At 52.9% G+C, this 27,485-nt stretch overlaps 1 protein-coding gene across 3 annotated transcripts; it reads left to right on the top strand.

Moving 5' to 3' along the window:
• Positions 1 to 843: 843 nt before the first annotated feature.
• Positions 844 to 26,985, top strand: CPEB1 (cytoplasmic polyadenylation element binding protein 1). 3 transcript variants are annotated; one of them, XM_086757121.1, is made up of 11 exons: positions 844 to 1,036; positions 1,287 to 1,475; positions 16,855 to 17,081; positions 18,685 to 18,934; positions 19,251 to 19,364; positions 19,462 to 19,515; positions 20,565 to 20,701; positions 21,932 to 22,130; positions 24,825 to 24,919; positions 25,176 to 25,256; positions 26,069 to 26,985. In XM_086757121.1, the coding sequence occupies exons 2-11, from the start codon at positions 1,322 to 1,324 to the stop codon at positions 26,177 to 26,179; spliced, it is 1,422 nt and encodes a 473-aa protein (XP_086613247.1). In that variant the 5' UTR covers positions 844 to 1,036; positions 1,287 to 1,321; the 3' UTR covers positions 26,180 to 26,985. The 3 variants fall into 3 exon arrangements, with proteins under 3 accessions (XP_086613247.1, XP_086613246.1, XP_086613245.1); XM_086757120.1 differs by having other exon boundaries at positions 19,462 to 19,551; XM_086757119.1 differs by having other exon boundaries at positions 19,462 to 19,566.
• The last annotated feature ends 500 nt before the right edge of the window (positions 26,986 to 27,485 follow it).

Raw genomic sequence — 27,485 nt, 5'->3', positions numbered from 1 at the left:
GGCAAAGGAGGCCAGGAACGCTGTCTGGGATGGCTGGGGCTGCACATGAGGGATAACGTGACAGGCTGGAGTCACTGCAGTGCCCTGCTGAAGAGCTGGGAGGGCTGTGCGCGAGGTGTACATCTGATGGCACAGTGGGAGGGTGTGGGGGCAGGGGAGGAGGAGACAGTTGCTGCTGCTTGGTAGCTGGCTTATAAATGCCCTCTGACTCAGATTTCGGGTAACACAGCTGAGCATCTTGTGGTTTCATCAGCCCCCAGATCCCCGCATTAAACTGGAATTCTCAGACTATGAACCTGCTGTGTTTCCTTAGGCTGTTGGCACAGGCTTAAACCGAGGCAAGAATCCGGCGTCTCCAGTACCGTATGCTTGTGAACACCCCGCAGGGGCGGGGAGGGCTGGGAAAGGGGGGGGGACCAGGCTGGTGGAAGATAAACAAGGCCATGAAAAATTCCTGATGTGAAATGGGTCCTGTGCTGTGGCCGGTCCTCTTCTCCCCGTACGAGCGTGATGTGCCTGCTCGGGCTGGACCTGGGATAATGGGCTTCTCGCTGGGTAGCAGGGGGTTGAAGGTTATCCTCGTTACTCAGTGGTAAACAATGCAGAGTCAGTGAGGCACAGTGGCCAAGTTGAACCAAATAGATTATGCTAGCAGAATTGCGAAGCTTTGCATCGGGCTTTGAATTGCAGCCAGCAGCTGGAGTCTGTCCAGGACTAAAGTGTTTTTGGGTTTTGTGGGTGGAGGGAGGCGGGGACAGGAGAGCTGGGTAGCACTAAAACTAACTGTCTGCTCTGTCGCTGCTGCCGCTATCGTCGTTGCTGGGGGGATTGCTGCCTCGAGCCTGTTGTCTGCTGTGCTGTATTGTGGAGTCCTGCTTTTGTGCTGCCTGCCTCTCTTGATTTACTGGAGCTGCACCTCTCTCCTCCTGCCTGCTGTCTTGCCTTTCGGGGGAAATCTTATCTTTTCTTCTTACCTTTATTTTGTAAGAGCTGATGCAGTTCTCTTGCATGGCTGAGTGACGTCACTGTCAGCACAGTAAGCATCAGCAGCCTGGTCACATGCTGACCCAGTCAGTAATGCAGACGGGATAGGAAGGTGGAGGGGCTGAGGGGGGTGGGGGGCTGGTTTCTGGACATATGGTAGCCCTCCCTTTTGGGGTGCAACTGCTAGTTGCAGAAGCCGCGGCACAAGACCTGGCTCAGGGCTTAACGCTTTGGAAAACTCCTTTAAAAAGAAAAAAGCAGCCTTGAACTCTCAAGCTTCTGTTTGTTCTCAATCTGAGCAGACTTCCAGGACTCTGAAGAAGCAGTGGCAAGCAGGATGCTTTTCCCCACCTCCACGCAAGAGTCTTCCCGTGGCCTCCCAGACACCAACGATCTGTGCCTTGGCCTGCAGTCCCTCAACCTGACAGGGTGGGACAGACCCTGGAGCACCCAGGACTCTGACGCTGCAGCACAAACCAGCACACAGTCCGGTGAGTCTGACGCATGCAGCAACAGTTGTTGGATTCCTTTTATTTTTTGGCCATTTTAAAGCTAATACAGAGCAACTTGCTTGTGTAACAGGGTGCTGGCAGTTACCAATGGGGGTTTCTCGACCCATAATGCTTGTGTAACGTGGCGATTGAGTTGAGGAGGCTGTGGCTGGCTGTGCCACAGCCCCCTCTGCTCTGCTGTCAGTTCACTGCAGACAAGAAGTGCCCAGGCTTATCTTTTTCTCGGTGCTGTAATGCTGGTGGAGGAATAGCCTCACTGAGAGAGGAGAAATCCTCTCTCTGCGTTTGGAGGGAGTAGGTGGGGGGTGTGGTGTCAGGAGGCTGAACATGCTGAGTGGGAGAGAGGCTGAACTTAGCTCCGGCAGCTTGAGAAAATCCGTGGTGGCAGGTAGCTGTGCAGGCAGGGGTTCATGTGCTTGCAGAGGGACCCCCTCTGCCTGACTGCAAAAGTCCAGGCAGCACCACTTGCTCCTATGCTACAGCAGCACCGAACTCTGCCTGTGGGGTGTGGTAGGTGCAGCTGGTACCTGACTAACAACTTCAGCCGGCAGCTCACAGGCTGGGTGGGAGACTTGGAGGGATCCTTCTCCACTCCCACGTTCAACTAGAAATAGCGGTCTGCTCCTAGCAGTGGGCTGGAGGAGATGCAGTGGAATGGCTCCTGGCTTTAACTCTTTTGGTCCAGCACAAACCTACGCGATTGGCAGGGTGTGGGCTTGCAGCCACGCGCTGCTGGCTGGCTTGCCCTTCCCCCTCCATTCTCTCCAGTCTGGTTTTGCAGCTGGATCAGACGGGAAGTTTTGAGGGTGCTGGGTGCTTCCTCAGAGTGATGCAGGGTTCAGTTAACGCATCCAGAGGCACCAGCCTTCTCTGTAAAATCGCAGGAGAAAGGGGTGATGTGTGCATAAACTTAATGTATCTCCTCGGCCTTGTGACAGAGCTGAGGGGGGTGGTGAGACAGAGGGAAGAGTTAATTTCCCAGCCTTTGAGGGCTGTAAAAACCAGTTTTACAAATGGTCGTGTGTTCGTTCAAGTATCAGTCCATGGAAAGATCTAGTGCTTTGGCAGAGTTTGTACAAGTTCAGCCTGGTTGCTACAGAAACTCATCCCTTTATAGCAGCACGCTGCCGCTTTGTTAAAAGGGTAGTGCATCTCTGCACAGACTTGGGTGACACAGGAGGCCCCGGGCGTAAAGTTGGTGCTGACAGGAATGTAGATAGCTTCTGAGGTGGCCTGGGCAGTGCGATACACCCATGTAGATGTTTGGGGGAGCAAGGGGGTGCTGTTGACCACCTTTGTACAGGGGGTGCTGCCCTTGGGATAGGAAGAGCTTCTAGGATACAACCCTGAATGTTGCTAGATGCATTGTGTGTGTTGAGGGGGAAATATCACTCGTGGGGGAGTGGAGTTTGAAACAACAGCTTCATCAGCACAGCTCACTTGGGTTTCTCCATCTAGTGTCTGCAAGACCTAGCACGTGGGCCCTAGCACAAGCACTTAGGCTGCAGTAGCTTTATTAAGCCTTGCTGTGCTCCAGCACATGGTCCTGTGGGCTTCCTCTAATGAACCAGGGAATACCACACACTTGGTATCTGTCCTTCTTTTGTTGCCAGCTGAGGCCTTGATGGAGGAGGGAGAAATGAAAGTTAATAGTGTGCAGTGGGCTGGACAGGTGCCTTAGAGCTGTGCACTGAGCTCCTTATGATTGTTAGACTCTGAGGCACTAAACTTACAGGATCTTTAACATAAAAAGCACCGTTAAAGCAGGCACCATCCATGCTGAACAGTTCTGCTGCTGCTAATCACAACATGCAGGCCTCGGTGCACAGTGGTGCTGCAGAACAAGGGCTGTCGCACACAGAGGCAGCTGCTCTGTACGGATGTCCCAGCCCCACCTGATCTGCTGTAGCTGTCTCCAGTGCTCTCTTGGCCGGCTTCCTGGCAGGCTGTCTTGGCAGAGGTGCGGACATCTCTGCAGCACTCTGGCAGGCAGGCAAGCAGTGTTCACACCAGACCGTGGCAGGCTCTGCACCTCGCAGGCTGGGTGGTGGGGCTGAGTGGACCAGGGTGGTGGCGGAGGTTCACTGCCAAGGGTGGAGGGGCTTCTGGTTTCAGCAGGGAGACTCATCTGGAGATGATTTGAAGGTGCTCTGGTGACCTCCCTGCTTGCAGAGGATGTATCTGGTGTCAGGTGCCCCCGCTGACTGCAGTGCATCGTGCTGGAGCTCCTGCCTGCCGCAGAGGCCTGGGAAGAGCGGTAGGAAGGATCTAACCGCAGGCTCTGCCTTGGGCTCGGGTGATCTGCAGCCAGTGGATGTTTATGACAACTTGTGGTAACAGCTGCTGGAAGGTGGCACCCAGTACTGTCTGGAGAGGCCTGCTTCCGCACCTCTCGCTCCTGGTATTCCCCTCAGTATGTGAGGGGAAGATTGCTAGAGTGTAAAACCAGCCCAAATGCAGCTGTTCTGTTTCCACAGAGGAGCCTCTGGCCTGCAGAGGCTGTGCACAGGATCTAGGGCTGTATAGCTGGGGGTGTTGTGATCCTGAGACCATGTTTTCCCTCTCAATCCCACCTTCCCTTCCCAAGTGTGTGGCAGCTGGGCCAGGAATGCTCTGTTGGCCTGAGCTGCTGTTACTCTCCTGCTCTGTGAGCTGTGGGGATGCCATGTGCTGGCTGGAGAAGTGAAAAGCTGTATCTGTGTGCAGCTGTTACATGGCTTCAGCCTGCCCACACACCTCACGCCTGCAGAGCTTCATCTTTCTCCCCTATGAGGACCCTGGAGTGGGTCCTCCCCTTGGGAGGGGAGACCTTGTAGTTCAGGAGTGTCTTTGGAAAGGCTGTGAAATGCTCCTCTCTGGGTGGCAGAGGAGTGTCCCTCTCTGAAAATGGTACAGATCTGAGGAGCTGGCAGGTGCCAATGCTTCCAGGTAGCCTAGCCAGAGGGAGGATGTGGAGGGGATGCTGCTGTGTCTGGGCACTCCTGATGCCCCGCGCTGAGGCCTGGGAGGCTGCAGCTGGCTGGGGTCTCCATCAGGGTGTCCTGAGAGCAGGTGAGGCTGCGTCAGTGCTGGGCTGTCTCTAGGGACTGGGGAGGGACGGCGCTGCCAAGCAGAGCTGTTGTGCCGCTGGCACCCAAGCGTTTGGAAGGTTCCAGCAGTGACTCAGCTACGCGAACCCGTGGGGAGGTGGCTGGAAGGGTGGAAATGCAGGAAAAAAAAAGCCCTAACAATCAGGATAAAAATACTGCTGATGTGGTCCCCTGCAGTGCCTGTGCTTGAGTGCTGATGAGCTGGGACCTCCTCTTTCTGTCTGCCTAGTCCCTGCCAGCACAGAGAGCTTTCTTAGCCTGGGAAGGACCTTTGGCTGCAAACCCTTCTGGTGTCACCTTGCACTTCCAGGGCGGTGTCACTGTGCAGCTTGGTGCAGTGGGATCAGGTGCCTGCTGCCAGCCTGGGCTGTGCTGGAGGAGGCCAGAGAACAGCAGGGCTGGCTTCTACACTGATCCTGCATAGTCCGCCTTCCCAAAGGCCTGCTGAGCCCCTTGCACCCGGACAAAGTTATTTGTAGTGAGTTTTCCTTCTGGGTCTGGCACCATAACGCACTGAGGATGTGTGCTTAGCCCTTGAGAGTGTGCCAGATGCGCTGCCAGTCCCTGAAGCTGGTATCTGGAGAGAGCCTCTCTGGGAGGCAGCAGCTGCTGCAGGCTTGAGCTGTCTGCATTTATTGGCTGTAGGATTGAACTGCTGTCTCATAGCAGGAAAGGCATCTCGAACCCACTGCTGCCACTAGATCTGTCAGGCTGGAAGTACTTCAGCAAGTCCCAGAAACCTGCTCTGTGGCCTGGGGAGGGGCTTTTGCAGGAAACTGGCCTTGAGCACTTCCAGTCCTGCTGTCCCCAGCTGTATTTCTTGAGGCAGCACTTCCCCTTCTTTAAAGTAGCCTCATAGCAGGCAAACACTTCTGCTGAGACCTGTGAGTTCAGTGCTTTGCGGAGGCAAGGAGGAGTTAAGCAGCAGTAAGATGGGACTGCCCTTGATGGTATCCTTTACCTTCACTGCCCTGTTCCTTAAGGAGCACAAGCAAATGGGGTCTTGATCCATTTTTTTGCCTGGAGAACAGGTGACAGCAGTACACAAGCAGATCTGTCTGGATTTTTGGGTCTCCCTGGCTGGTTTTTAGCCTGTATGCAAGCTGCGTGCTCTGGCTGGTCTGTCCTGTCCTACATTGGGAGGCTGAGGCTAACCCTATGTGGGACAGGCAGACTTGCCTACTGGGAAATCATCCTAAAACCAGTCTGTTAACACTGAGTTTGCAATGCTAACCTGCAAGGATGTTTTCGGGAGGCTCAGCTCTTCTAGACATCCTGTCTGCCTCTAGGTGAGCCCACCTGCTGGTGAGCTCTTCCTGATGGACCACCTTGCTGTATCTGCCCCTCTGCTTGGTGTGTGACCCTAAAGCTGCTGGTGTTGCAACAGGTTTGAGCTTTGTCTCTGATCTGCTCTTGCAGCTGCAGCTCCAGCATTCTCTGCATGGCTGCTGCTGTCTCATTCTCTAGCCTGCAAGGTTACAGCTCCAGTCGCTCTGCTGCTAGGGAAATGGCCTGTGGTAAGGAAGCACAGCTGGATTTTTCCAGCTGTTGATTCTCCTGCTTCCCAGAGCATGGTAACTTTTCTGCAGTAAGCTTGAACATGCTGATTATCTGTAGTTGCTTAAAATCTGCTAGGCTAGAACTGCAGGTAATCTGTTTTGTGTTGCCTGGCAGATAGCTGAGGCCTCTGTGATGAGTACAAGTTGCTCTGAAGTCTTCAAGGCAAAACCCTGTCTCTGAAGGATGAAAGAAAAGACCCGTTGCACAGAAGGAAGCACAGTTGTTGTCATGGACTCCTAGCCTTTCTTCTTGATAACAGTGGGAGGGACTCATAAGCTGTTCCCCCAGCACGGGCTGTTTTCAGACTGTTCTGAGAAATGCTGTGTGTATGGAGGCTGGCACCTGAGAACCCCCCCAGGTGAGTTGCTGATCAGTCTGGGGGTGCTTGTTGCTGGTGAGTACAACATAACAAGCACTGGCAGTTGGTTTGAGCATTCAGCTGCAGAGCTTGAGGAAGACCCTAGAGGGGCAGAGGATTTGAATGAGGGAAGTCCCCCAGATCTGTCTGTTCTCCCTGGCTGTTTAATTTGCTGCTAGACTAACCTGTGCTGCAGCATGGTGCCAAGTGCCTGCTTTATAGCATTCTCTTGTGCCCCTCTGTGTCCTGGTCTCTCACTGTTCTTTTACACTGCTCTTTTCTTTTGGACAAGTGGCTTTGGAAGACAGCTGCTGCCTAGGTGTGCCCTATAGCTGCATCAGCTCCAACAGGAGCATAACCCTTGATTCCTGTGTGTTCCTGCTTGGCTGCATGAAAATTCTCCTTGTGCTAGAGGAGAGCTTGGCATCTAGCTAACTGTAGGTTGCCACCATAGTATCAAAGGAGGATGTTTTCCACCTTCGAAAGGGGAGCTTCAGGTCCAGGGAGAGAGTACTTCACCTTGAGTGAGACTCTCTTCATTGGAGTTCACCTGCAGCCTCACTCAGGTTTGAGCCTTAGTCTGCCTGGAAAACTCTAAAAGATTCTTCCGGTTGTTGGTGTTGGAGCAATGAGGTGAGACCACCTCTTGCTGGCCTCAGACCTGCACCTGACTCAGGCAAGAGGGTAACCAAAGATCTGGTGGTGATGGGGATCCTGAATCCCCATGTTCTCAGTCTCCTTTGTTGCCTTGAAAGGAAGACAGGGTTTGCTGGTAGCTGTATGTTAAGCCCTGGACCTCCTGGAGCAGCCTGCTTACTGTTCAAGGCTTAGTAGTGGGAGCATGAACATGGTGGTGGTGCCTTGTATGTTGAGGTTAGTTATAATAATAGTGTAAGTGGAAAAAAGCTGGGAGCTGGCTTGACTTGCATGGTCTCCTGTATGGTGATTATACTTCAGGCACACCTGAGATGGCCTTACTAAAAGCCTGCTCCATGCCATCTTGGCTCTTGTAGGGCTCTTCTGAGGGTGTGCTTGGTGTGGATGCTTAATGAGCACACTTGAGTGTGTCTCAGTAAGGACTGCTCACATTCTGTGGGCTGATCTCTCAGCTGCTGGCCAGACCCAGCTGTGCTGTGGAGTAGAAAGCAAGGAGTGCTTAATAGCTGCGAACTGCTCATGTGGCAGCAGTATTTGATCCTTAACAGAATAAAATATGTATCAAATAAGTAAAAGTATCAAAACTCTGAGTTTGCAATGGTTTCTAGTGGAAGTTGCTCTTAATCTACCTCTTAAAGCTTCCATTTAAGCAGCTTCTCCTAAACAGACTTATTTTTATTTGCGCTGATGCTGTAAAATAGAAGATGCAAATAGATGAGTAACTGGAACAGGAACCCAACCAGCATCTCTGCATCCAGCTAGAACTGAAGTGGGTCAGGGCAGCCTCCAGTCTTATGCTGGTGATGGCTTGCAGGAGCAGGCATGCACCATCCAAAACCCGCCCCTTGACTTCTATCAGGGAAGGATTCTTTATCGTGGCCTCTGGAGCAACCCTGAGACTGTTGCTGCTGCCTGCATGCTCTCTGGAGGTAACAGTGGATGAGTGTGAGTGGAAGGAAGGCACAGACTTCTCCAGCATCTGATCCTACTCGAAGCCATTGATGGTGCGATGATGAAAATACTTCAGCAGTGGCAAGTTTGCACCCTTCACAGACATGCTGCCTGGTGATGCTGGGGTGTACGGACACATCGAGCTCGGAGCTTGCCTTGTCAGCCTTTGACTCAAGTTGTAGTCTGGAGCACGTGCCTCTTGGCTAGCTCCTGAAGGGACTCTTAACAAGTGTGTTCCCTCTGAGGAGAGCATCAGAGCTGCTGTTGGGTGGCCCTGAGCTGCCCCAGGCAACTCATAGCTTAGTCTTTCTTTCCTGTTGTGATTAATATTGGAGGTAGTGGCAGGGTGGTTTAGGTGTGTGCAAGCTTTGGTGTGGGGGGAGATTCATCCCCAAATTGTGCTAGTCGAATGAGAGATGAGGTGGGTAGGCTTTCTTCCAACTCTTGTACTGCTAGATGTCTAAGCAGCAGATGCGATGCTTGCTTGCTGGGCAGAGCAGATATGAAAAGCTTTGTCTGCTGCAGCTTCATCGGTGACAGTATGGTAGCTCCCTAAAAGAGGCCCTGAATGTGTTTTTGGCTTGGTGCCTTCATTACAAACTCCACAGTGCATGCAGGTCTCTGTGTTCCTGCTTGGAGCTGGGTAGGGGAGCTGCGTGGACTTCTGCATGGCTTTTGGAGCTGCTCTCCCAATGCGCTGGGGCTGCCTGTGGCAGCAAGTAGGAGCGATTCCTGTTCATCCCTGTCCCTGTTGGGACCAGCCCTGAGTTCAGCCTCTGCTTGTGCCTTAGTGTTGAGCTTGTCCCTGGCGCTGGCACAGAACGTGCTGTGGTCCTTGAGCTGCTATCACAGATGCTGTGCGGTGCCACTGCGGAGCTGAATTAATGACCTCCCAGAAGGTGTGGGCTGAGGGCAGGGGCACTGGGCAGGGTGTCTCCAGCCAGTGCCACGTCTTGCATCTCAGCACCTTGTATCCACGTCTCTGGGCTTACTTGCCTTGTGTGTGGTCCCTTAGGCGCTGGCAAAACAGCTGAATCACAGGTGATGTCTGTGCTCCTGCCAGCTCAGAGGCTGCTCTCAGACAAAGCAGCAGCTGCCATCCATTTGAGATGAACACAGAGAAGTGCCCAGCTTCCCTCCTTGCCCCTCTGGCTTCTTTTTGCTCCAGGAGTGCAGAGGGAGGGTGAAGGAAACCCCCAAGGCTGTCATTCTGTACCTGAGGTGTGCAGACCTCTGAAAGGTAGCTGGGAACCTGCAGGCATCACTGGGGGTGCTGGGTGTGCCAGTCTAGCCATTAAATATGTGGCTTTATGCCAGATGAACGTCTTGGGCTTGTGTGCCATTTCTCAAATAAGCTTGCGTTTGGGACTGAAGCCCGTCTTTTTTAGCTCTTCCGTTACTGCAGCCTGCTGCCTTGCCCGAAGGGGTATGGCCAGCAGCCTGCTCCTCTGGTCCCCCTCTAAAGAATGTAACCTTCTTCTAAAGGTGCTATCTTGATGGACTCAACACCCCACAAACTGTGATGCAGCTGAGTGGTGAAAATGAGTCAATCTCATCCTTGTTAGCACATCAAGTAACACGTGCTGCAGAGTTTGCACCCTGGATGTTGCAGCAGATAATTGAGAGGAGTTTGGTACTTAAATATAGAAGTGTTTGTTCCTGAGGCTTGCAAAGATGAAGCTTGTTGTGCAGAATTTGACCTGAATATGTTGGCTTTTAAATCTCTCTGGGACTGATACATGCTAAACCCCGCTGTATTTCAATGTTCTGATCTTTTTAAAGACAAACGCAGTTGTGGCAGCCTGCTTCGTGAATGCAATTACCTGTGCACTTCTACTCCTGAACTGCATTTTACGTGTCTTTACTGACTTTTATATTTACCTTGAGCATCTGTTTTCCCTTCCCAGAAACACGTTAGTAAATTCCCTGCCTCTAGAAGCAGCAAGGCTTGTTGTCATCCAGGTTTCACTCTGTGCAGGAGGAGGACCTGCACTCTCAAATGTTAATGCGATAGATTTCTCGCTGTTCCTAGTTCTGCTGCTGTTTCCATTTTTTCAGGGCATGCCAGAGAAGTAACTTACCATGTTGGTGCCAGAACCAAGAATAGATCTCAGGTGTCCTGACTCTAATTCTGTGGTTCAGCTATGGGATCGTGCTGCTTTTTTTTTATTCCCCTGCACCCTTCTTAGCAAACCAGAAATAACTGCCTGAATATCCTCAGCTCTTCTTTGCCCCAAATGAAGAATCCATCAAGCAGCGATTCCTCTTTTGTAGTTCAGAAACAAAAAGGGCTGTGCCTTAGTTCCTATTTAGTTGGTGGTTACTGCTGGTTTGATCACATCTGCAGTTCTGGGAGCTGCTTTTCTTGAAAGTTGGTTCAGGATGAGACCTCTGTGATGTACAGCTCTGGAGAGGGTGTGTGCATCTGACTTCAGATGGCTTTTCTCATAACAGCAGTGAATTATTTCTCTGGATTAATGAGATGATAATCAAATCAGGAGGATCTGAGCTGGACAAGAGCTCTGGAGGGTACCCAGTGTGCTGCTCAGGTGAGCTCTGAGGGCCTAAGGATGGAGATCCCCTCCATCTCTCTGGGCACTGCCCCATGGCTGTTCCACTTAAGAGGAAGAAACTTTTGTGCCACTTCTCTTGTTGCAGCTTATCTGTTTCTTTGTGCATCTGTAAGTCTGGCTGTTTCCTGTAGCCCCTGTTAAGGAGCGAATAGAGGTGGGCATCCAGTGTCTGCCTTCCCTCTGCCAAGCAAAGCCTGTTTCTGTACCATGTGCTGCAGCCCCACAACTGTCATCGCAGCTTCTGCTGGCCTTGGTTCAGTGGGTGTCCCCTGCACTGTGGCTGCAGGCATGCTGACTCCTCACAGGCAGCGTGAGGTCCCATGGCTGCAGGCGTGAAGTGCTAAAACTTCACTTAAGATTAGTCTGGAGTATTGATCGCCCCTTCCCCTGCGGTGAGCGGGTCATGTTTTAAGCAGCTCAGTGCTTGTGTGTGATGGAGGGGGAAAACTCACTCTGGCAGCCTGTCTGGCTGTGTCACTACCTTAACTACAGAGATGTTAACTGTAGCTGTAGGAGGTGGTTAAGGTGCCCGTTTGCCTTTCAGGCATGCAAATATTTTTTTCTCTTGCCATGAAGTTGCTTAGTTTCTGTAGGTGGTGCTGCTTTTTTGGCTGACTAAAACATTCAGCCTGCTCCCACCCCACCAGGGCAGAGTCTGGCTGGGCGGTAAAAACTGCAGACAAGCTGGTTTTCTGGAACTGCAGCAGGCTATTGTTTGGGACATCAGCCTTTTTTCCTTTACAAGCTTATTTGACAAATGACAAAAGAAACTGCACTGTGTTCAGTCTCCAGGGCCTCAGTCACGCTGCTTCCCTCCTCCGCCACCCTGCCCCAAATGTGCATGTGGCTCTGCAGCCTCTGGGTATGGCAGGTGTCTCCAAGTGGAAGCAGAAGCGCGGTGGCACTGAAACTCATCTCTTCTGCCCTTCTTCCCTTGGTAAGAGCTTTCTTATCAATCCCTTCACCCCTGTCTCTGTAAGGAGATCAGAGCAGAAGGGTGGACTTTCAGCATTAAGTAGTAGTTGGTGGATGAAGGGGAGGTCTTGACAGTCTGCCATCCTTTCTGTGCTGAGTAATCTCTCAGCAGACAAACTTCTAGTATCTCCTCCTCTCAGGAGATGGAAATGTCCCTCTGTCTAACCTTGGTGGTGCCAGCCAGCAAAAGTGACCCTCTGAAGGGCTCGGCATCATAGACCTGCTCAGACAAGTCCTGGTCCCTTTTAAATAGCCTTTCTCCAGCCCTGCGGTGAGCTTTCAAAGGCTGAAATATGTATGCAGAACATGACTTCAAAAGCATGTGCATGTGCTCATCTAGCAGTTGGTGCCACTGCCAAATGCGGTGTCGAGCTGACTGCACATTAAGCATGCAGGTGCCAGACGTCGCTGGTAATGTAAGGATCTGGGACCTGGCATGCTGCTCCACTCAACAGGAGTTTCTTGTGTGCATGCACGCGGTTACATGTGCCTTCAGGCTTGTGAAGAGACTGAGTGATGTGTGTTGCCCTATGGCAAATGCTGTTTTCTTCCTCTGTGGGGAAGCTTTCACTAACATTCTTGCAGTGTGGGGAAAGATCTTGAGCAGAAAGACCTGAACAGCTGTAAGGTGAAAGGATTTTTACTTCGGGCAAGACTCAGTTTCCAGATAACTTTACTGAAACTTGTGTACCAAGGAGCAAAAGGTGTAAGCACTCTGCTGCTAATGTGCTGTTGGCTTGTTCTGCTAGGTGGGCTCATGCAGACCCAAGCTAAAGCTGAAATAATCGTTCAGAGGACAGCTTAATAGTGGCAGAGCTTTTTGTCAATTTCAGCTGTCAGGAATAAATTCAGTGGATACTCTGTATGCTTATCTTAGGTCTTATTCAAGTGTCATTTGTCATCAGTGTAGTGGTACAGTGGTTTATTTACCTAGAGCCCCTCCCTGAGCTGCCAGCATTGGTCAGCCTGACTCCTTAGGGCACATCTTTACGTCGATCTTTTATAAAATGGGCTTAGTCAAAGCTACCAGGAAGGTCTAATTCTTAAATGGATGTAAAGCATAGTATGCAAGGAAGAAAGCTGTATCCTTCAAGGTCCTAAGCAGGTGCTGAAAATCTTAAATTGCAAGTCTAACCAACACATGGAAGAATAAAAGCTGTTCTGAGGATGGCTGGATGGGATGTTGGGCATCTTGCTTTTGGGGTGCGTTTGCCAAGGTGCATGCTGTGAACCACAGCTTGTGCTGGTGGGATGGTCTCTCTGAGATTGGGTAAGTTCACATTAAATGAGGCAGCCCAGTAGTTGGTAACTGGATTTAAGAGATGATTTGGGGTCTACAGGACAGAGTTGGCATAAAGAGTTGAAACTAGTCACTGTCTTGGGCATGATGGGTCCAAGATGCTTGCGCATACTCCCACCAATATCTTTAGGGGCCCCAGGATGATGCAGGAATTCAGAGGATGTATTGCAGCAGCATTGTTCTGATAGTTGAGTTTTCCCTAGTAAATGCTAAGGAGGAGGAGTGGTTTGTAAAATGTTCTTTCTCTAGAGAGCGACCTGAGCGCCCACAATCTGGAAGAGTGCCACGCTGGTATTGAGACTGCTCCACAGAGCTCTTAAATCTGTCAGCGTTTGGCTGATGTGCTCAAAGATGGAGCATGCTGGCTCTGAATCCGGTCATTAAAGCTGCAGCAGTGAGTCAAAAGTCGGAGCTGAGTTTCTATTAAAAGCTATCTTTTCTGCTGTCCCCTGCAAAGGAGCATTGGCATGTGCGTCTCTTGCAGCTCTGAGTGGAGGCACAAAAAGTTCCAGAAGCTCTCTGCAGACTGCCACACTCTGGACAGCAGGGCTGCTCTGTATGAGCGGGCGAACAAGACTCGTGTTGACCCTTCAGTTAAATTTTCCCCCATAGGTGTGAAAAATACTTAAGTTGTTTGTGCTTAGGGTTTTTTTTCAGTCTGAGTAGTTACCTGATGTTTGCTGCTTCACTTTGGGATCTTCAGGGATGCTCTTGACACCAGAAACTGCTGATGCATCTTGCATGTGCATTGGAGATGTTTGTTTTTTCTTCTGCAAGCTGTCTGCTTGGTAGGGCAGACAAGGCCAACTTCCCCAGAAGAACTGTGGGTTTGAGCGGCCCTGATGATTTGAGGGCATTTTTCAGGTGGGCAGTCTTTTTGTCAGGCTCTTGTCTCCTCCCCTCTGGAGAGGTTTTGGTGGCTAACCCTGCAGGCAGGGAGTTAGAGCAGGCTGCCTTTGGGTTGAGGGGGTGAGAAATAAGATTTGGTCTCTTATGCTGATGTTTCCTAGGCTACCTGCAAAGGCTGGCTTCAGGGGATGCAACCTGATTGCTAGGCAAGCATGAAGAAGGAAATGCTGAGTGTGGCTCACGGCTCTCCTTCCCACTGGTGTGCTGCTGTGAGTGGATGTAGGTAGCAAGTGAGGCAGAGTCAGTCCCACTGGGATGATAACAGGGTCTCCCATGAGCTCAGCATAACCTGTGGTGCTGGTAACCGAGTACTGCCTGTGCAGACCTGTCGAAGCTTCTGGAGTGGATAAAACCCGTCTGTGTTAACAGCAGGGTGTCAGTGCTGCCAGGATGTGAGGTTAGGGGTCAGTCAGTTGTAGCTGGCAGGATTTTGCTCGGTGGATAGGTGCTGAAACTCAGATGCCCAGACAGTAGATCCCTGTAAAGGCCAGTAATCCTACTACGTGAATGCATTGATACTGGCCTTACTAGTTTGCTAGCTGTGGTGACAGCTAAGAAATCCTGGAAGCAAATGTGTAAGTGGCTGCGGCAAGGCAGTGTGGTGGCAGAGATAAGGGTGAAACAAATAGGGCAGAGCAGTTGGACCCCATAACACCTTTGGGGGCTCCCAATGAGCCCCTGAACCCTTGCTGATGAATCCCAAATGGAGTTCTGGTCCTGTCTCTCTGATAACCAGGAGATGCGGTGCAGAGCAGCACTGCCTGGCAGCAGTCTGTGTGGCAGGCTCTGTTCTCTGGGAACGCTGCGCACACTGGGTCAGCGCAGGGCTGCTTGCTGCCCAGTGTTACAAACCCACTGTGCTTGATGGCTGAGGAGAAGGGTGTCAGCGCTGGAGTGTTTGTTGGTGGCGAGGCTTGGGCCATGGGATCAGCTGCTTTGCTTTGACTCCTGTACTGTTTAGTGACTAATCAGATTTTTGAGCCTGTTTAACAAATTCAGCTGTCTCCCTTGAACAATACACTGACTGTATTTTTAAACATGTCACGTGGCTTCAGAGAAGTCGGCAAACCAGCGTAGTGCGGCTTGCCTGGGCTGGGAGATGCTCTGTGCTGTGACTAGGAGGGAGCAGTCTCCTCCCCGGCTTGAGTCGTCTGCAACAGCTCTCCCTCGTACCCGCCGCAGCTAGCAGGGCAGCTGCTGCTCCTCGAGCTCTGCCCAGGGTAAGTGCTGTACCGCTGGGCTAGAGAGGCTCTTTTGTGGCTGCGGGGTTGGGTGTAAGAGCAGGTCTGGGAGAGCCAAGCAGATATTCAAAGGGCAGGAGGTCCCTCTCCAAGTGTGGTCAGAGGTCAGTTTGTAGTCCTGTGCTGTAGCCAAGGCACGGGTCTGCATGTCTGTTGGGGAAACTCGCAGGGATAAGGCTCTGCAAATGCAGGAAGGTGCTGTGACTCTCGCTGATGCCTCCTGCGCACTAGCTCTGCCTCAGGATGAGGTAGATACTTCAAGTAGAGGACCCACCTGTACCTGTCTGGGGTTTTTGTTGGTGTGTTGAGGTTTCTCACTGTGTGAGGCTAGAGATGCCAGCTCCCTGGCCGGTGTGCTGCTGGGTAACGCTGGGATGGGTACATTCCAGCATCTTTGGCCACGCTCAGCGGCCTTCTCTGATGCTAGCACAGAGTTGGTACTGGTGTCTGGCCGTAGTGTGCTACTTTGTGGTAGTGTTGTTCTACTCACCTGGTTTGGGCAGTGTTTTGGACTGCTAATCCTCTTCTGCACAAGAGCTACCTGAAAATCTGGGTTAAAAACCTTGTGGTCCTAGCTGGCTGAGATCAGGTGGGGCTGGAAGATATCAAGTGGATCCCAAACTTGCTTAGCTGAAAATGGAAAGCTTCAGGGCAAGCTGCCTTGTTTTGCAGCTCTGAATAATTAAAACCATTTCTGAATGGTTGGCTCTTCTCATTTGGTTTGGGGACGCATTCAGCTTGCTGAGACTTGCTCCTCTTGAATAGAGCTGGCTGGTGTCATGCCCCCGTGGGATCTCCTGTGGCTGAGTCTGCCTGGTGTTCCCTCTCCTGGGTGGCAGCTGACCCATGGAGCAGGATAGGACACTCATGACCCCTCGATGGCCTGGTACTCTGCTGGGGGGGGGTGGCTCTGTTTGTAGGGAGGAATTTGCTTTCCTTGGTGCTCCTCAGTGGGAGGAAACCCTGCTGCTGTGCGAGGGAAGCAGTCTGACGCGTACTTGTCTGTCAGCTCTTGGGCAAGGGCCTGACCAGACAGGCTTGTTGTAAACACGTACCAGGGACGGTGCTTGCTGCTGACTGCGAAGCATCTCCTTTGTGAGCAAGCTGGACTGGCACATTGCTGGCCGCCTGTAGCCAGCTCCTGTTGTGGCTGACGTGTGCAGCATCCCACCTCCAAGCCTGCAGATGCCTGCTCATGGGCCAGGCCTTGCTCCTCTCAGCCTGGCCATTGGTGTGTGCTGCAAACGCTGGCTGTGGGCCCGGTCTGTGCCCACTCATTGCTAAAACTGCATGGGTACCTGCCCCCCCCCACCGTGGTCCCAGCTTGCTCCAGTACAAGCAGCAAGAAATACCGGTGTGATGGTATGGAGTGGGCAGAGGGGCCTGTCTGGAGCACCTGTGAGGTTTGTAATCAGGACATGGGGTCTCAGATTCTGCTCCCAGATGAAGTGGGATCTCCTGTCTGACCTCAGCCTTGGGAGAGTAACCCACCCTTGCGTTTATCTGCTGCACCAGTCTACTGCAGTTGGTTCCAGCTGCGTGGCACCATGCTGCAACCAATGGCAAAGAGCACGCAGCCTTTCTGGAGCGGTGCAGAGGGTTGGTACCTGCCAGATGTGCCACCTCCAAGATGGAGCCATTCATGGGCTGCAGGGAGCCCAGTACCCTCCTGGGCCTCTGCCATGAGAGCTGGCAGGGAAAGGTGCGTCATGCTGCAGCACTGACAGGCTCTTCCTCTGTTGCAGTTCTCAGCATGCTGAGTAACCCTCTCGGGAACGTCCTGGGGAAGCCCCCACTGGGCTTCCTGCCTCTAGACCCCATTGGATCGGACCTGTCGGAAAAGTTTTCCACACCGACGCTGAGGAATTCCCGCCTGGACTCCCGCTCCCTTCTGGACTCCCGCTCCAGCAGCCCCTCGGACTCAGACACCAGTGGGTTCAGTTCTGGCTCCGACCATCTTTCAGACTTGATTGTAAGTTTGGGTCTTGCACCCACTCTGTGGCTCCTGGTCTCTTGCTGCATTTCTGGGGAACGTGGGAGAGCTGTGGGCTGCGGCCTTGCCTACTCAGGAAGGGAAGGGACTGCTGGAAGGATCTGTGATGCCCACACTGACACAGCAATGTTCTTCTGCAGCCCAGGGTTTGTAAGAAGGGCTGCTCGTGCAGTCCTCCTTCAGCACAGACTAGCACTATCCTTGTATTTTGTCTCCTAAATGTTTTGACCTTTTGACTTTGTGCTTTCAGCTCTAATGGGCTAAAGTAGCTCCTGGAGGGGTCTGAATGCTTGAGCTGGTGTGTGGTGGGAGGGTGTCCATGCCTTGATCCCAACAGGGAGGTGATCAATCAGCACGGCTGCTTCCAGGCTCCAGCCTGGGCTTCTTGGGAGCTCCTGTTCCTGCCTTTCATTGCCCTTTCCATTTGCTGACTGCAGTTCTCCGTCTCAGGGCTGTTTCTTCTAGAGCAAACTGGGTCTAGCCTGCTCCTGTTCCCTAAAGCATAGCTAAATTTGGAAGCCAGCAAGTGAGGCGAGTGTCTGTCTTGCTGACCCAGTCTGTGCTGCTGGGTCTGCGTTGCAGTGTGAGTGGCAGCTCTGGATGCCAGCAGGACAGCCTGGCTCTGATCAGCAGCAAGTGCTGCTACGTGGCTTGTCTTCAAGACCTGAGGCCAAAGCCAAGGCTCTGCTGTGACCCTGACCCCCATGTTGGGGTGGGTATGAAGGACACAGTTGGCTTGATGTGGAGTTGATTCTCTGATTCACCCTGGGGAATCAGGATCTCAAGCAGGGGTGCTGTAGGCAGCTGCAGCACCCCAGGCTCTGACATCAGGCAGTGTGGGGTAGCAGGGCTTTGTGCTGGCCTTGTTCCTGAAGGTCAGCTCTCCCCCAGCACAACCTTGGCGTGGGCGGCTGTGCCGCAGCAGCGCACGGCTGGATCTGCAGAGCAGCTGGCACTCTGAGCTGCACAGTATCTTGCATCCCTGCTGTTCTATTAATCTGCACTTTTACTCCTTCCACTCTGGGAGAGGCATGTTAAACCTGTGAGCAGCTGGGTCTGCAGCCACCTGAGCCCACACCCTGCTCAGGCAGGGCTCGGAGCTGGTCTGTGGAGGGGGAGAGCCGGCTGGCTGCCTGCAGAGCTTGTGGGTGCTGCCAGAAAGCCCTGCCTGCTGCAGGCAGGGCCTGAAGCAAAACATGAGGCTCCTCCTGGGGTAGCTGGTGCTTGCTGGGGGTGGCAGCTGTCCTTGAGGCTGTGCAGGCAGGGGTAGCTGTTGGCTTTGAGGTCTGCAAGGTGCCTCCTGCTTAACAATACCCTCTGCTGATAATTTGGCATGGGTTCAGTGGGAAATGGCTGCAGGGACAGGCCTTTCCTATAGAAGCTGTAGTCCCATCAGGCTGCTGGGACAGGTGAGGTCACTCCTTTCTGCTTCTGCCAGACCTCAGAAGGTCTAAAGAGAGCAGATCGCCAAGAGGCCCTTCTGCTGCCATGGGTGAGGGCAGGGCCCCAGCGTGATGCGTGACCTCCAGTATTATGTGCTCTTACTTGGAAGCTGGATTTTAATGTGGACTTTCTCTTGCAGTCAAGCCTTCGCATCTCCCCGCCTCTGCCCTTCCTGCCCCTCAGTGGGGTGTCAAGAGACCCCCTAAAGATGGGAGTGGGGTCCCGACTGGATCAAGATCAAGCTGCCCTGGCTGCAGTCACTTCCTCCCCAGCCAGTGCATCAAAAAGATGGCCTGGAGCATCTGCGTGGCCTTCCTGGGATCTACTGGACTCTCCAGAAGACCCCTTCAGTATTGAAAGAGAAGCCAGGCTTCATAGGCAAGCAGCAGGTAAGCTGGATGGTGGGTCTTGGCAGGCTTCAGTGCCTAGTGGTGGTCCTGTGCTTCTGGGAGGGTGTGTAGGTGGCCTCCATGCAAGTAATGTGGCTGGATGTGAGTTAGCAGCAGGTCAGACCTTTCTCCATGCATGAGCCTGGGTCTGGGTATGCCCGCTGACAGAAGACCAGGCAGAGTGTCTGGGCAACTGCCTGTTGCTGCAGCAGCTCTACTGAACCTGTAGCTGTGGAATACTGGGGTTTGCTTGGAGACCTATGGGAGAGAGGGAAGTAAATGGTCCTATAGTGAGTGTTGCTTGTGCTTGTCCCAGCTGTGAATGAAGCAACCTGCACCTGGAGTGGGCAGCTGCCTCCCCGAAACTACAAGAACCCCGTCTACTCCTGCAAAGTGTTCCTGGGAGGAGTCCCATGGGACATTACGGAAGGTGAGCTGGCCCTGCGCTGAGGCCTTGGGTTTTGATGTCAGGAGGTTGGAGGTGGAGGTTGTTGGGGGGATGCTGACTTCTCTCCTTCTGTCTGTAGCTGGACTGATCAACACCTTCCGTGTGTTTGGCTCACTGAGTGTGGAGTGGCCTGGTAAGGATGGCAAACACCCACGCTGCCCTCCCAAAGGTAATATGCCTAAAGGTAATAGCGACACGGTAGGGTTACTTTTTTCCCATGCTATGTTACAGCACGGATGCTGGGATGGTACGGCTGCATGCTGGTGACTGGATGGTACAGAGCACCCTAGGGTAAATGTCCCGCTCTCACTTGGGTCAGCACCAGGGTTGCAGAGCACTGTCACCTCAAACCTGGCATCCCCACCTGTCCCTTGCAGGGCTGGGCAGGAGTGGGGGGGTGGGGGAAAACTCTCTGGTGCTTCTGGAGCCCCACGTGGGGGCAATATTGCTCTGGGCAATAGCTGCTAGTCCCCTCTGCCAGCACAAGCACCCAAAGCATGTGCACCCTTGGCATAAAGCACACACAGTTAATCCAAATGTGTCTGCAGCAGGCTGGCAAGCTGGGGGGAACTGGTGAGCTGAACAGCCCCCAGGGCAGAATCCTGTCTGAAATTGCTGGGCAGATGTGTTGTATAAGCGGTAATGAGTTCTGGGGTAAGGAGTGGGTAGGTTGTAGGCTTGGTGGTGCTGAACAGCCTCGTTCAGTCACCAGAGCAATGTAAGGTATAGAGTGCTGGCACTGACGGAAATTATTTTAAAGCCCTGAACTTATATTTCTGGGCCAGGACATCCTAAATGTGAAGCAAAGTGTTTTCCTGCAGACCACACTGTGGCCAGGCTGGTGGTCCCCACTTGTCACATCTAGATGTGACTGCGTGTATGGGGGACAGTGGCCCACATGGCACTGAATGTGGGCAGCCTGTCCCCATGTGCTGTGCTGAGTTTGGGCTCTTTCCCAGCTTGGCCAGGCTCTGTGCACCACAGGCAGATCTTGTATGTAGAGTCTGCTGGGCCAGGTGCTGCAAATCACTCCCTCCCCTAGAAGGGGCTGGGGACAGCAAGGGAGCTGCAGTGCAGATACTTTGGGTGGCATTTGGGGGTCATTTTGAGGGTGTCTGCGAGCCAAGATGATCTTTCTCTGCTGCAGTTCTGATAATGGTTTCTTTTACTTTACCTCTAAAGGATATGTGTACCTGGTGTTTGAGTCGGAGAAATCTGTGCGTGCTCTGCTCCAGGCATGCTCCCAGGACCTGCTGAGTCCTGATGGGCTCAGTGAATACTACTTCAAAATGTCCAGCCGCAGGATGCGCTGCAAAGAGGTGAGCAGACCCATGAGAGTAGCCTTACAGATGACAGTGGGGATGCTGATGAGATCCTTGGAGACAAGGGGGTGCACAGAGTTACTCTGCTCCAGGAAAGCAGGGCTAAAACAGAGCAGGAGAAGTCAAACTGACTCTTGGTCATCTTTCATTGATGTATTCTTGCAGTAGGGCCGGATGCAGGCAAGGAGGGAAGGATCGGGTCTGTTTGTGCCCTTCACAACAGCTGGTGTCAGGAATTGTGACCTGGAGCTTCTGGATCTGTGGCAGATCCTGACTTCATGAAGCTGAGCAGCTTCAGTTACCTGGAAAGGAGCACAGGAACAGGGATTTTACTGTTTCATGCTTTGTTCAACACAGCTCTGCTTGCAGAGGCAGACTTTGATCCCTTTGGTGCTTTATTAGACCTCATCTACTTGCAGAGCGAATGGCTTTCATGCTTGCTGCAGGCAGATATTTTGGATCCACAGCTGTAACTGCAGCTGCTCCCCAGCACAGCCTTGGCTGGCTGACTTGTGCTCTGGAGGCAGAGGTGCTGAGGCTGCCAGAGGCTCAGGTTGGGCTTCCAGTAAAGGGGGACCTTTGCTGTAGATCAGGTACAGCTGCACAAGTTTGTGGAGTTAAAGAATGGAGATTCAGCTCTTACCTAGACGGGCACAATCTCATTGTGCTCCAGACAGCACTCCCAGTGTCTGGCTACTGGCAGAACTTCCATGCTTGGTGATTTAGCTCTGGCAGAAGTTTTCTCCTCTTTGGAGCCCTGTATCAGCTGTCTAGCAGATGGAAGCTCCTGTTAAAATTGGCAATGGGCAGGTTGTTTCATTGATTTCCTCCAATAACAGGCTTCAGGCATCTGACTGGGCTGTAAACATAGGTGCAGGCAGTAGGTAAAATCTACTCGTGCATGGATTGTTTCCTGGCTGCCAGCCCCAACAGACTAGTGTTTTGGATTCTGGTGTGGCTGGAAGTGGAGCAGTGTGGCAGTTGGTTTTGTTCCCTTGAATAGGCCTTGTGGGCTCTCAGAGGTGCCTGGAGCAAGGCTGGAGCTTCAGAGCTGTAATGCCCTGGATGTGGACCCTGAGCAGCAGTAACAAAGGGACATTTGCAAGTTGGGGATAAAGTCTGAGGGTCTGGGATGGCTTCTGCTGTCAGCTGAGGGCACTGTAGAGCAGCACAGCCTGTGGCTTTGCAGGCCCTTGGCTGACCTGACCTGCCTGTCTGTGGTTTCAGGTGCAGGTGATCCCATGGGTGCTGGCAGATAGCAACTTTGTGCGCAGTCCATCACAGCGGCTTGATCCCAGCAAGACGGTGTTTGTGGGTGCTCTGCATGGGATGCTGAACGCAGAGGCCCTGGCAGCTGTCATGTATGACCTGTTTGGAGGGGTGGTGTACGCTGGCATCGACACAGACAAGCACAAGTATCCCATTGGTAAGTGGTGATCCCACCCGGATCAGTAGCTGCCCACGGTGTGCTCCAAGGAGGCTGCAGCAGTGCCCTCTGCTTGGTCCCTCAATGGGGAAGACTGCCCAGGGTGCCAGGCTCTGCCTCTGCCTGCTCTGAGAGCAGATGTCCTGGCAGCCTCTTCCACAGGCCATGCTCCTCTTCCTCCTGGCTGTGTGGAGGTAATACAAGCCTTGGGGAGGGCTGGCAGAGCCAACATGCCTGGGAACTGGAAGGTCCTAGATCATTCCAGAGCAGCTTGAGGTTTTTAGTATCTCTTTAGACATTGCTGAAGTGTTTCCTGCCCTTGTTCAGGGCTGTGCATGGCCAGCCAGCTGTTAATCGTAGTCAGATGCTGCTTTAGCTGTTCTGTCCCGGAGTGCAGAGGTGGCTGTGGCTCTTGCCCTGGTTGCTGCTGCCTGTTGTGGTAAGCTTGGAGCCACTGGCTGCTGAACCTTCCTGCTAGAGAGGCAGCAGGAACAGAGCAGGGCTGTGGGCAGCTTGGTTGAATCAGCACTTGTGGGCAGCATCCTTTCCCTACTGTCCTCTTTGGTTCCCCTTCAGGGCGCTGTCGCTTTGGGCTTCCAAGGCAGCTGGTAGCACAAGTGGAGGGGTTTTCCCTGGTCTCCTGACTGGATCTGCTGGGGAATGGTGTGTCCACCTTGGCTCAGGGCATCAGCTTGCCTAGGGTCAGAGGGGCACTGAGTGACTCTTGGATGGCACTCTCCTCCTCTGGGGCTGAAACAAACTGCTGCAGGCAGCGAGTCATCTGCCCTGGGTTCTAGCTGCTGGCCCTGGACAGTGACCTCTGGTCAGGTAGGCCTGCTGTGCTCTTGCGGGTGGAAAGGATGGAGCATCTGAGATCCCACCTCCCAGACAGGGCTGTGTGTTTGAGAAGGCCAGGTCATGAGCACAGCCCCTGTAGTAACCTGGAGAGCAGCCCTGTCCCTATGCCCTGCTGAGATGGCCTCCCAGAGGGGAGTTGAGCACTTGCCACTCATGTGACAGGAATCGAAACATATCAATGTCACAGCAGTGTCCCATGTACCTCCCTGGTGGCCTTTATGGGACAAGGGACAGGACTGGGGTTACTGGTCTGTGTTAAAAAAAAAAAATCTACAGCTTGAGCATGAGGACCAGCTTTCCAGGCTCAGGCTGCAGCAAGTTGTGAATCTCCTGCGTGTTGCCAGGCAGGAACAACGTTAGTCTGGCGCAGAGCTGTCTGCGGCTTATTGCTGTCCTTGGACAGCTGTTGGGTCCTTCTGGCCAAGGCTTGGTGCCCAAGGCCTGGGTTAGGACGTGCTTGTGTTGCTGCAGTGCTTCACTGCTGAAGTGGCTTTGGGGGGACAGTCCTTGGGTGGGAATGGAATTATGAGATTTTAAGCAAACTCTTAGTTCCTCTGTGACCATGGATGAAGTCTTGCATACCAACCTGCCCCGTGCTGGCACTGTGAGGTCCTAGAGCACAACCTTAAAACCTCCTGTGGTTTCATGCAGAGTCCAGGTTGCTCCCTCCAGCTGGCAAGATGTCTGGCTCCCAACAGCAGGCTGGCACTTCCAGCCTTTGTCTTAGAGTTGCAGCAATATGAACTCAGTTTTGGTCACTAAATTGTACCCTCATTTGATTCAGTGTTGATTGACGCATCTCCTCTGCTGTGATGCCCTCCCAGGCTGGCTTGACTGCTGCCCCTGATTTGGCAGAAGGCTCTTCAAGAGAAGGCTGCCGTGTAGAACCTGCACCTCACCGAATCATCTCGGGTAGGGGGTGTCCCCCCTGGAGGCACACACTGTGAGAAATCAGTCTGACTGTACTCACAAGGAGCTGCCTTTGAGAGTGGCTGGTCTGGGTCAGCAGAGAAAGCTGTTGTCTGGATACCTTTCAGGGGTCCTGCTAGGAGATGGAGTTGACCCTCTTAGAAGGAGGAGGAGGATCCCTCTGAGTGCAGCTGCAGTCCCTGTGCGCAGCATAACCCCGAACCAGATCCAGGCCTCCAGCATCCTGTGTGGTGCTACAGGAGAGGAGTAGATGGGTTCTGGGTAGTGCTTAGCACTGTGGCTGTCGGTGGTGAGCTGAGCTTTATCAGCCTGCTGGCATGCAGGACAGCCTTCTAACAGCCACAGTGCCCCTTATGCTGAGAGAACCTTGTAGGTAAGCACAGATGTGTTTTCCTGGAGCTTAATGAAACTTGGCTGGAGATAAGTGGTGCAGGAATGCTGCTGACTGGCAATGAAGCTGCAAAATGCAAGGCTCTGGGGTGAGTGCGAGCCTCAAAATAAAAGCTGCTGAGCTGTCTCAGCACTGGCTTTTTTCAGGTGCAGGCATGGAGCCTGCTGCTGCACTGCCCTCAGCAGTGGCCTGGCAGCCTCCCTCCATCTGCTCGGCTGCTGCCAGTCCTCTTGGGAGTGCTGCTGCCTGGGAGCTCACATCGTAACCAGCCTGGAGGTGTCTGTGGAAAAGGCTTTCTGCTCTCAGCTGCCTGCTATGTTTTCTTACTGCCTGAGGATGGAGGCAGGCAGAGCCAAGCAGGCCTTGGATGTGGTCTTCCTGCAAAATCTCCTTCCCTGCCAGTGGCTGAATGGCACCAGGAAAGGGTGGTGCTGGCAGCAGCTCCCCCTCAGCCTCCCCTGGTTCCTGCCATAGGTACCAGCTCAGTCTAACGCTTGTGGTCTGGCTTGTTCCAGGGTCTGGCCGTGTCACCTTTAACAACCAGCGCAGCTATCTGAAGGCAGTGACCGCTGCGTTTGTGGAAATCAAAACTACCAAGTTTACTAAAAAGGTGAGTGGAGCTGGTGGGGCAGCCCGGGAAGTTGGATCTGTGGGTCGTACTGCTGGGAGCACCATGGCCCACATTCCTTCCACAGGGATATGGAGCAGGCTGAGGGAGGTGGTGAATTGCTACTCTGTGAGCTCTGGGGGGTGCTGGTGATGGGTTTGGGGTACCCAGGGTGGTAGGTTGGTGCCACAGGGGCTGCCCAGAAAGCAGGTGGTCACCCCCAGCACTGCGTCATGCCAACTGCCTTGTTCTCCTGCAGGTTCAGATCGACCCGTACCTGGAGGACTCCATGTGCCAAGTCTGCAGCACCCAGCCTGGCCCCTTCTTCTGCAGAGACCAGGTGAGGCTTCCTGCTGCTCACAGCAGTGTTTGCTTTAGTGTCTGGGGATGCCTGCTGTCCCTCGTAGAGTGGGGTGGACAGAGTGTTCACACAAGAGCCCCAGGTGGGCCCTTCTTTAGGAGGGGGTGCAGCCTTCCTGAGAGGCAGCTCCAGTGCTCACTGGGCTGCAAAGGCAGCTTTCCACCCTGCCTTGAGCTGGGGCTGCTGTGGCTGCTCTGCTGCAGTGCTGTGGGCAGCAGTAGGTGGACCCTGAGGGGTGGCTGTGGCTCTGCAAGCTGTGACAGTCTTGGAAGGTGGAGTGCTGTCACCTTATGGTCTGACCTGGGGCTGACTGAAGTGTAGGGGACTCTGGTTGACCTCTGCTGTGGGCAGAGGAGCTTGGCCAGGGTCTGGCGATGTCCCGCAGGGCCTAGGTGGGAGATGAGCAGCAGCATACTCTGCTCCGCTGGGAGAGATGGCAGTGGGAGCGCAGAGAGTGCTGGCAGAGCCCGGCTGCTGCTCTGTCCGGGTGCTGGGCAGAGGTGCCGCAGCCCCTGCCCGCAGGTGTCCCTGGGGAGGCTGCTGCTGCCCAGTGCCCAGAGCCTGGTATCTCAAACCTCTTTAAAAGGGGCCATGCTGGAAACTCGGCACAACCCGCCCTCCGGCAGCATTTCTGGAATTCCTTCCCTCCCTCCCCTTCAGAGATCAGCTGTGCTGGCCTGGGCTGCAAAACCAGGGAGGGGAGGGATGCCACTTCCCCCAGCGGGCCGGTGCCCGGTTGCCTGGCCTGGAAACTGCTGCCCCATGGCGTTGTCCTTCTGCTCTCCCCCCAGATCTGCTTCAAGTACTTCTGTCGCTCCTGCTGGCACTGGCAGCACTCCATGGAGGTCCTGCGTCACCACCGCCCGCTGATGCGCAACCAGAAGAACAGAGACTCCAGCTAAAGAGGCCGCCGGGGCTCGGGGGCTGCCGCAGGCGCAGGAGAAAGTCCTTTTGTTAACCTGCCAAGTGGAGAGCGCACGAGCGTGCCTGCTGGTGCCAGACCCAGGCTGGGAACGCGCTTCCTGAGGACTAACGGGGAAAAAAAATCTTACATTCACGTTTGCACTTGCTGGTCTTTTTGTTTCTGCACTAATGCACAGTGAATTTTGTCGGGTTTTGTTTGGGGGGTTTTTTGAGGGGGGGGAGCGCCCCTCAAGTGATTCTGCAGTTCCCAGACTTTGGTTCCTAGTTTGCTGATGAGAAGCAAAAAAAAATAAAAGGGCCACGTGTTGAGAAGGTGTTTATGCAGATGCCTTCACCTAGGTTTTTTATTTATTAAAGGCGCTTTTTTACATTCCTTGCAATACTGATGGTAATAATGCAGGTCTCATTGGCTCCATTTTTTTGCAGTTGCCATACAGTGCCTTTCCATTCATTTAACCCCCATCTGAACGGCATAAACTGAATGTTCAGCTGGCGTTTTTTACTGTAACAACAAGGAGACTTTGCTCTTCATTTAAACCAAATCATATTTCATATTTTACGCTCGAGGGTTTTTACCAGTTCCTTTTTACACTCTTAAACAGTTTTTAAGTCGTTTGAAATGAGAGATTTTTTTCTTTCCTGGCAGCTTTTAACATTATTGCAATTTGTGTCTGGGGGCTGCTGGTGGAAAGTTGTAAATCGAGGGGTTTGCAACAGAACAGGACGGGCTTTTTTGGATTTGAAACTGGACCGGATAAACGATCTCTGAGCTGCTGTATATAGTTTTAAATAGTTTGTTGCACTTTTTTAAGTTGCACTTAAGGGGGGTTGATAGAGGTTTTTAATCACACAAAGTCACAGGACTTACTTTTCTTTTGTAACTAGCTAAAAAAGGGCTGCGTTTCGGTGGACAGATGAAGGTTCATAGGAGCCCTTTCTCCTAGAGGGGACAAGTACTTTTCTTTTCCTTTATGAAACGTACAGAGTAATGGTGCAGTCGACTGAAATGCTGCTGCTGGGATTTGAGAACTTTAATTTTTTTTTTACTTTCCCCTCTATCGGAAGCTGTGTGCCAAAGAACCAGTGTCATAATTTCTCCCTTTTTTTTCCTGCTGAGCTGATGTTGCATTGTTGCATATCCCAGCTGCTCTTTGTGGGGTTTTGTGAAGCTGTGTGTGAAGTCTCTACCTCATTGTAGTATATGCAGGCAAGACTGCACTCTCCTACAGACGCGTGGAGTAAGCTGTGGTGTAGTTTTTGGCACATAATAAACACGTTGCAGCA

Source organism: Chlamydotis macqueenii, chromosome 12 (assembly GCF_036417535.1).
Source record: "Chlamydotis macqueenii isolate bChlMac1 chromosome 12, bChlMac1.mat, whole genome shotgun sequence".
In the NCBI taxonomy this organism is placed as follows: domain Eukaryota; kingdom Metazoa; phylum Chordata; class Aves; order Otidiformes; family Otididae; genus Chlamydotis; species Chlamydotis macqueenii.
Note: the sequence above shows the minus strand (reverse complement) of the source record. Positions and strands in the feature narration are given on the sequence as shown.

Excerpts from the sequence above, each read along its gene's own strand:
- CPEB1 (XM_086757119.1), top strand. The coding sequence starts at position 1,322 with ATGCTTTTCCCCACCTCCACGCAAGAGTCTTCCCGTGGCCTCCCAGAC. Across the intron at positions 19,365-19,461 it reads CCCATGGGACATTACGGAAG|CTGGACTGATCAACACCTTC; the intron begins GTGAGCTGGCCC and ends TTCTGTCTGTAG. Across the intron at positions 25,257-26,068 it reads CCTTCTTCTGCAGAGACCAG|ATCTGCTTCAAGTACTTCTG; the intron begins GTGAGGCTTCCT and ends CTCTCCCCCCAG.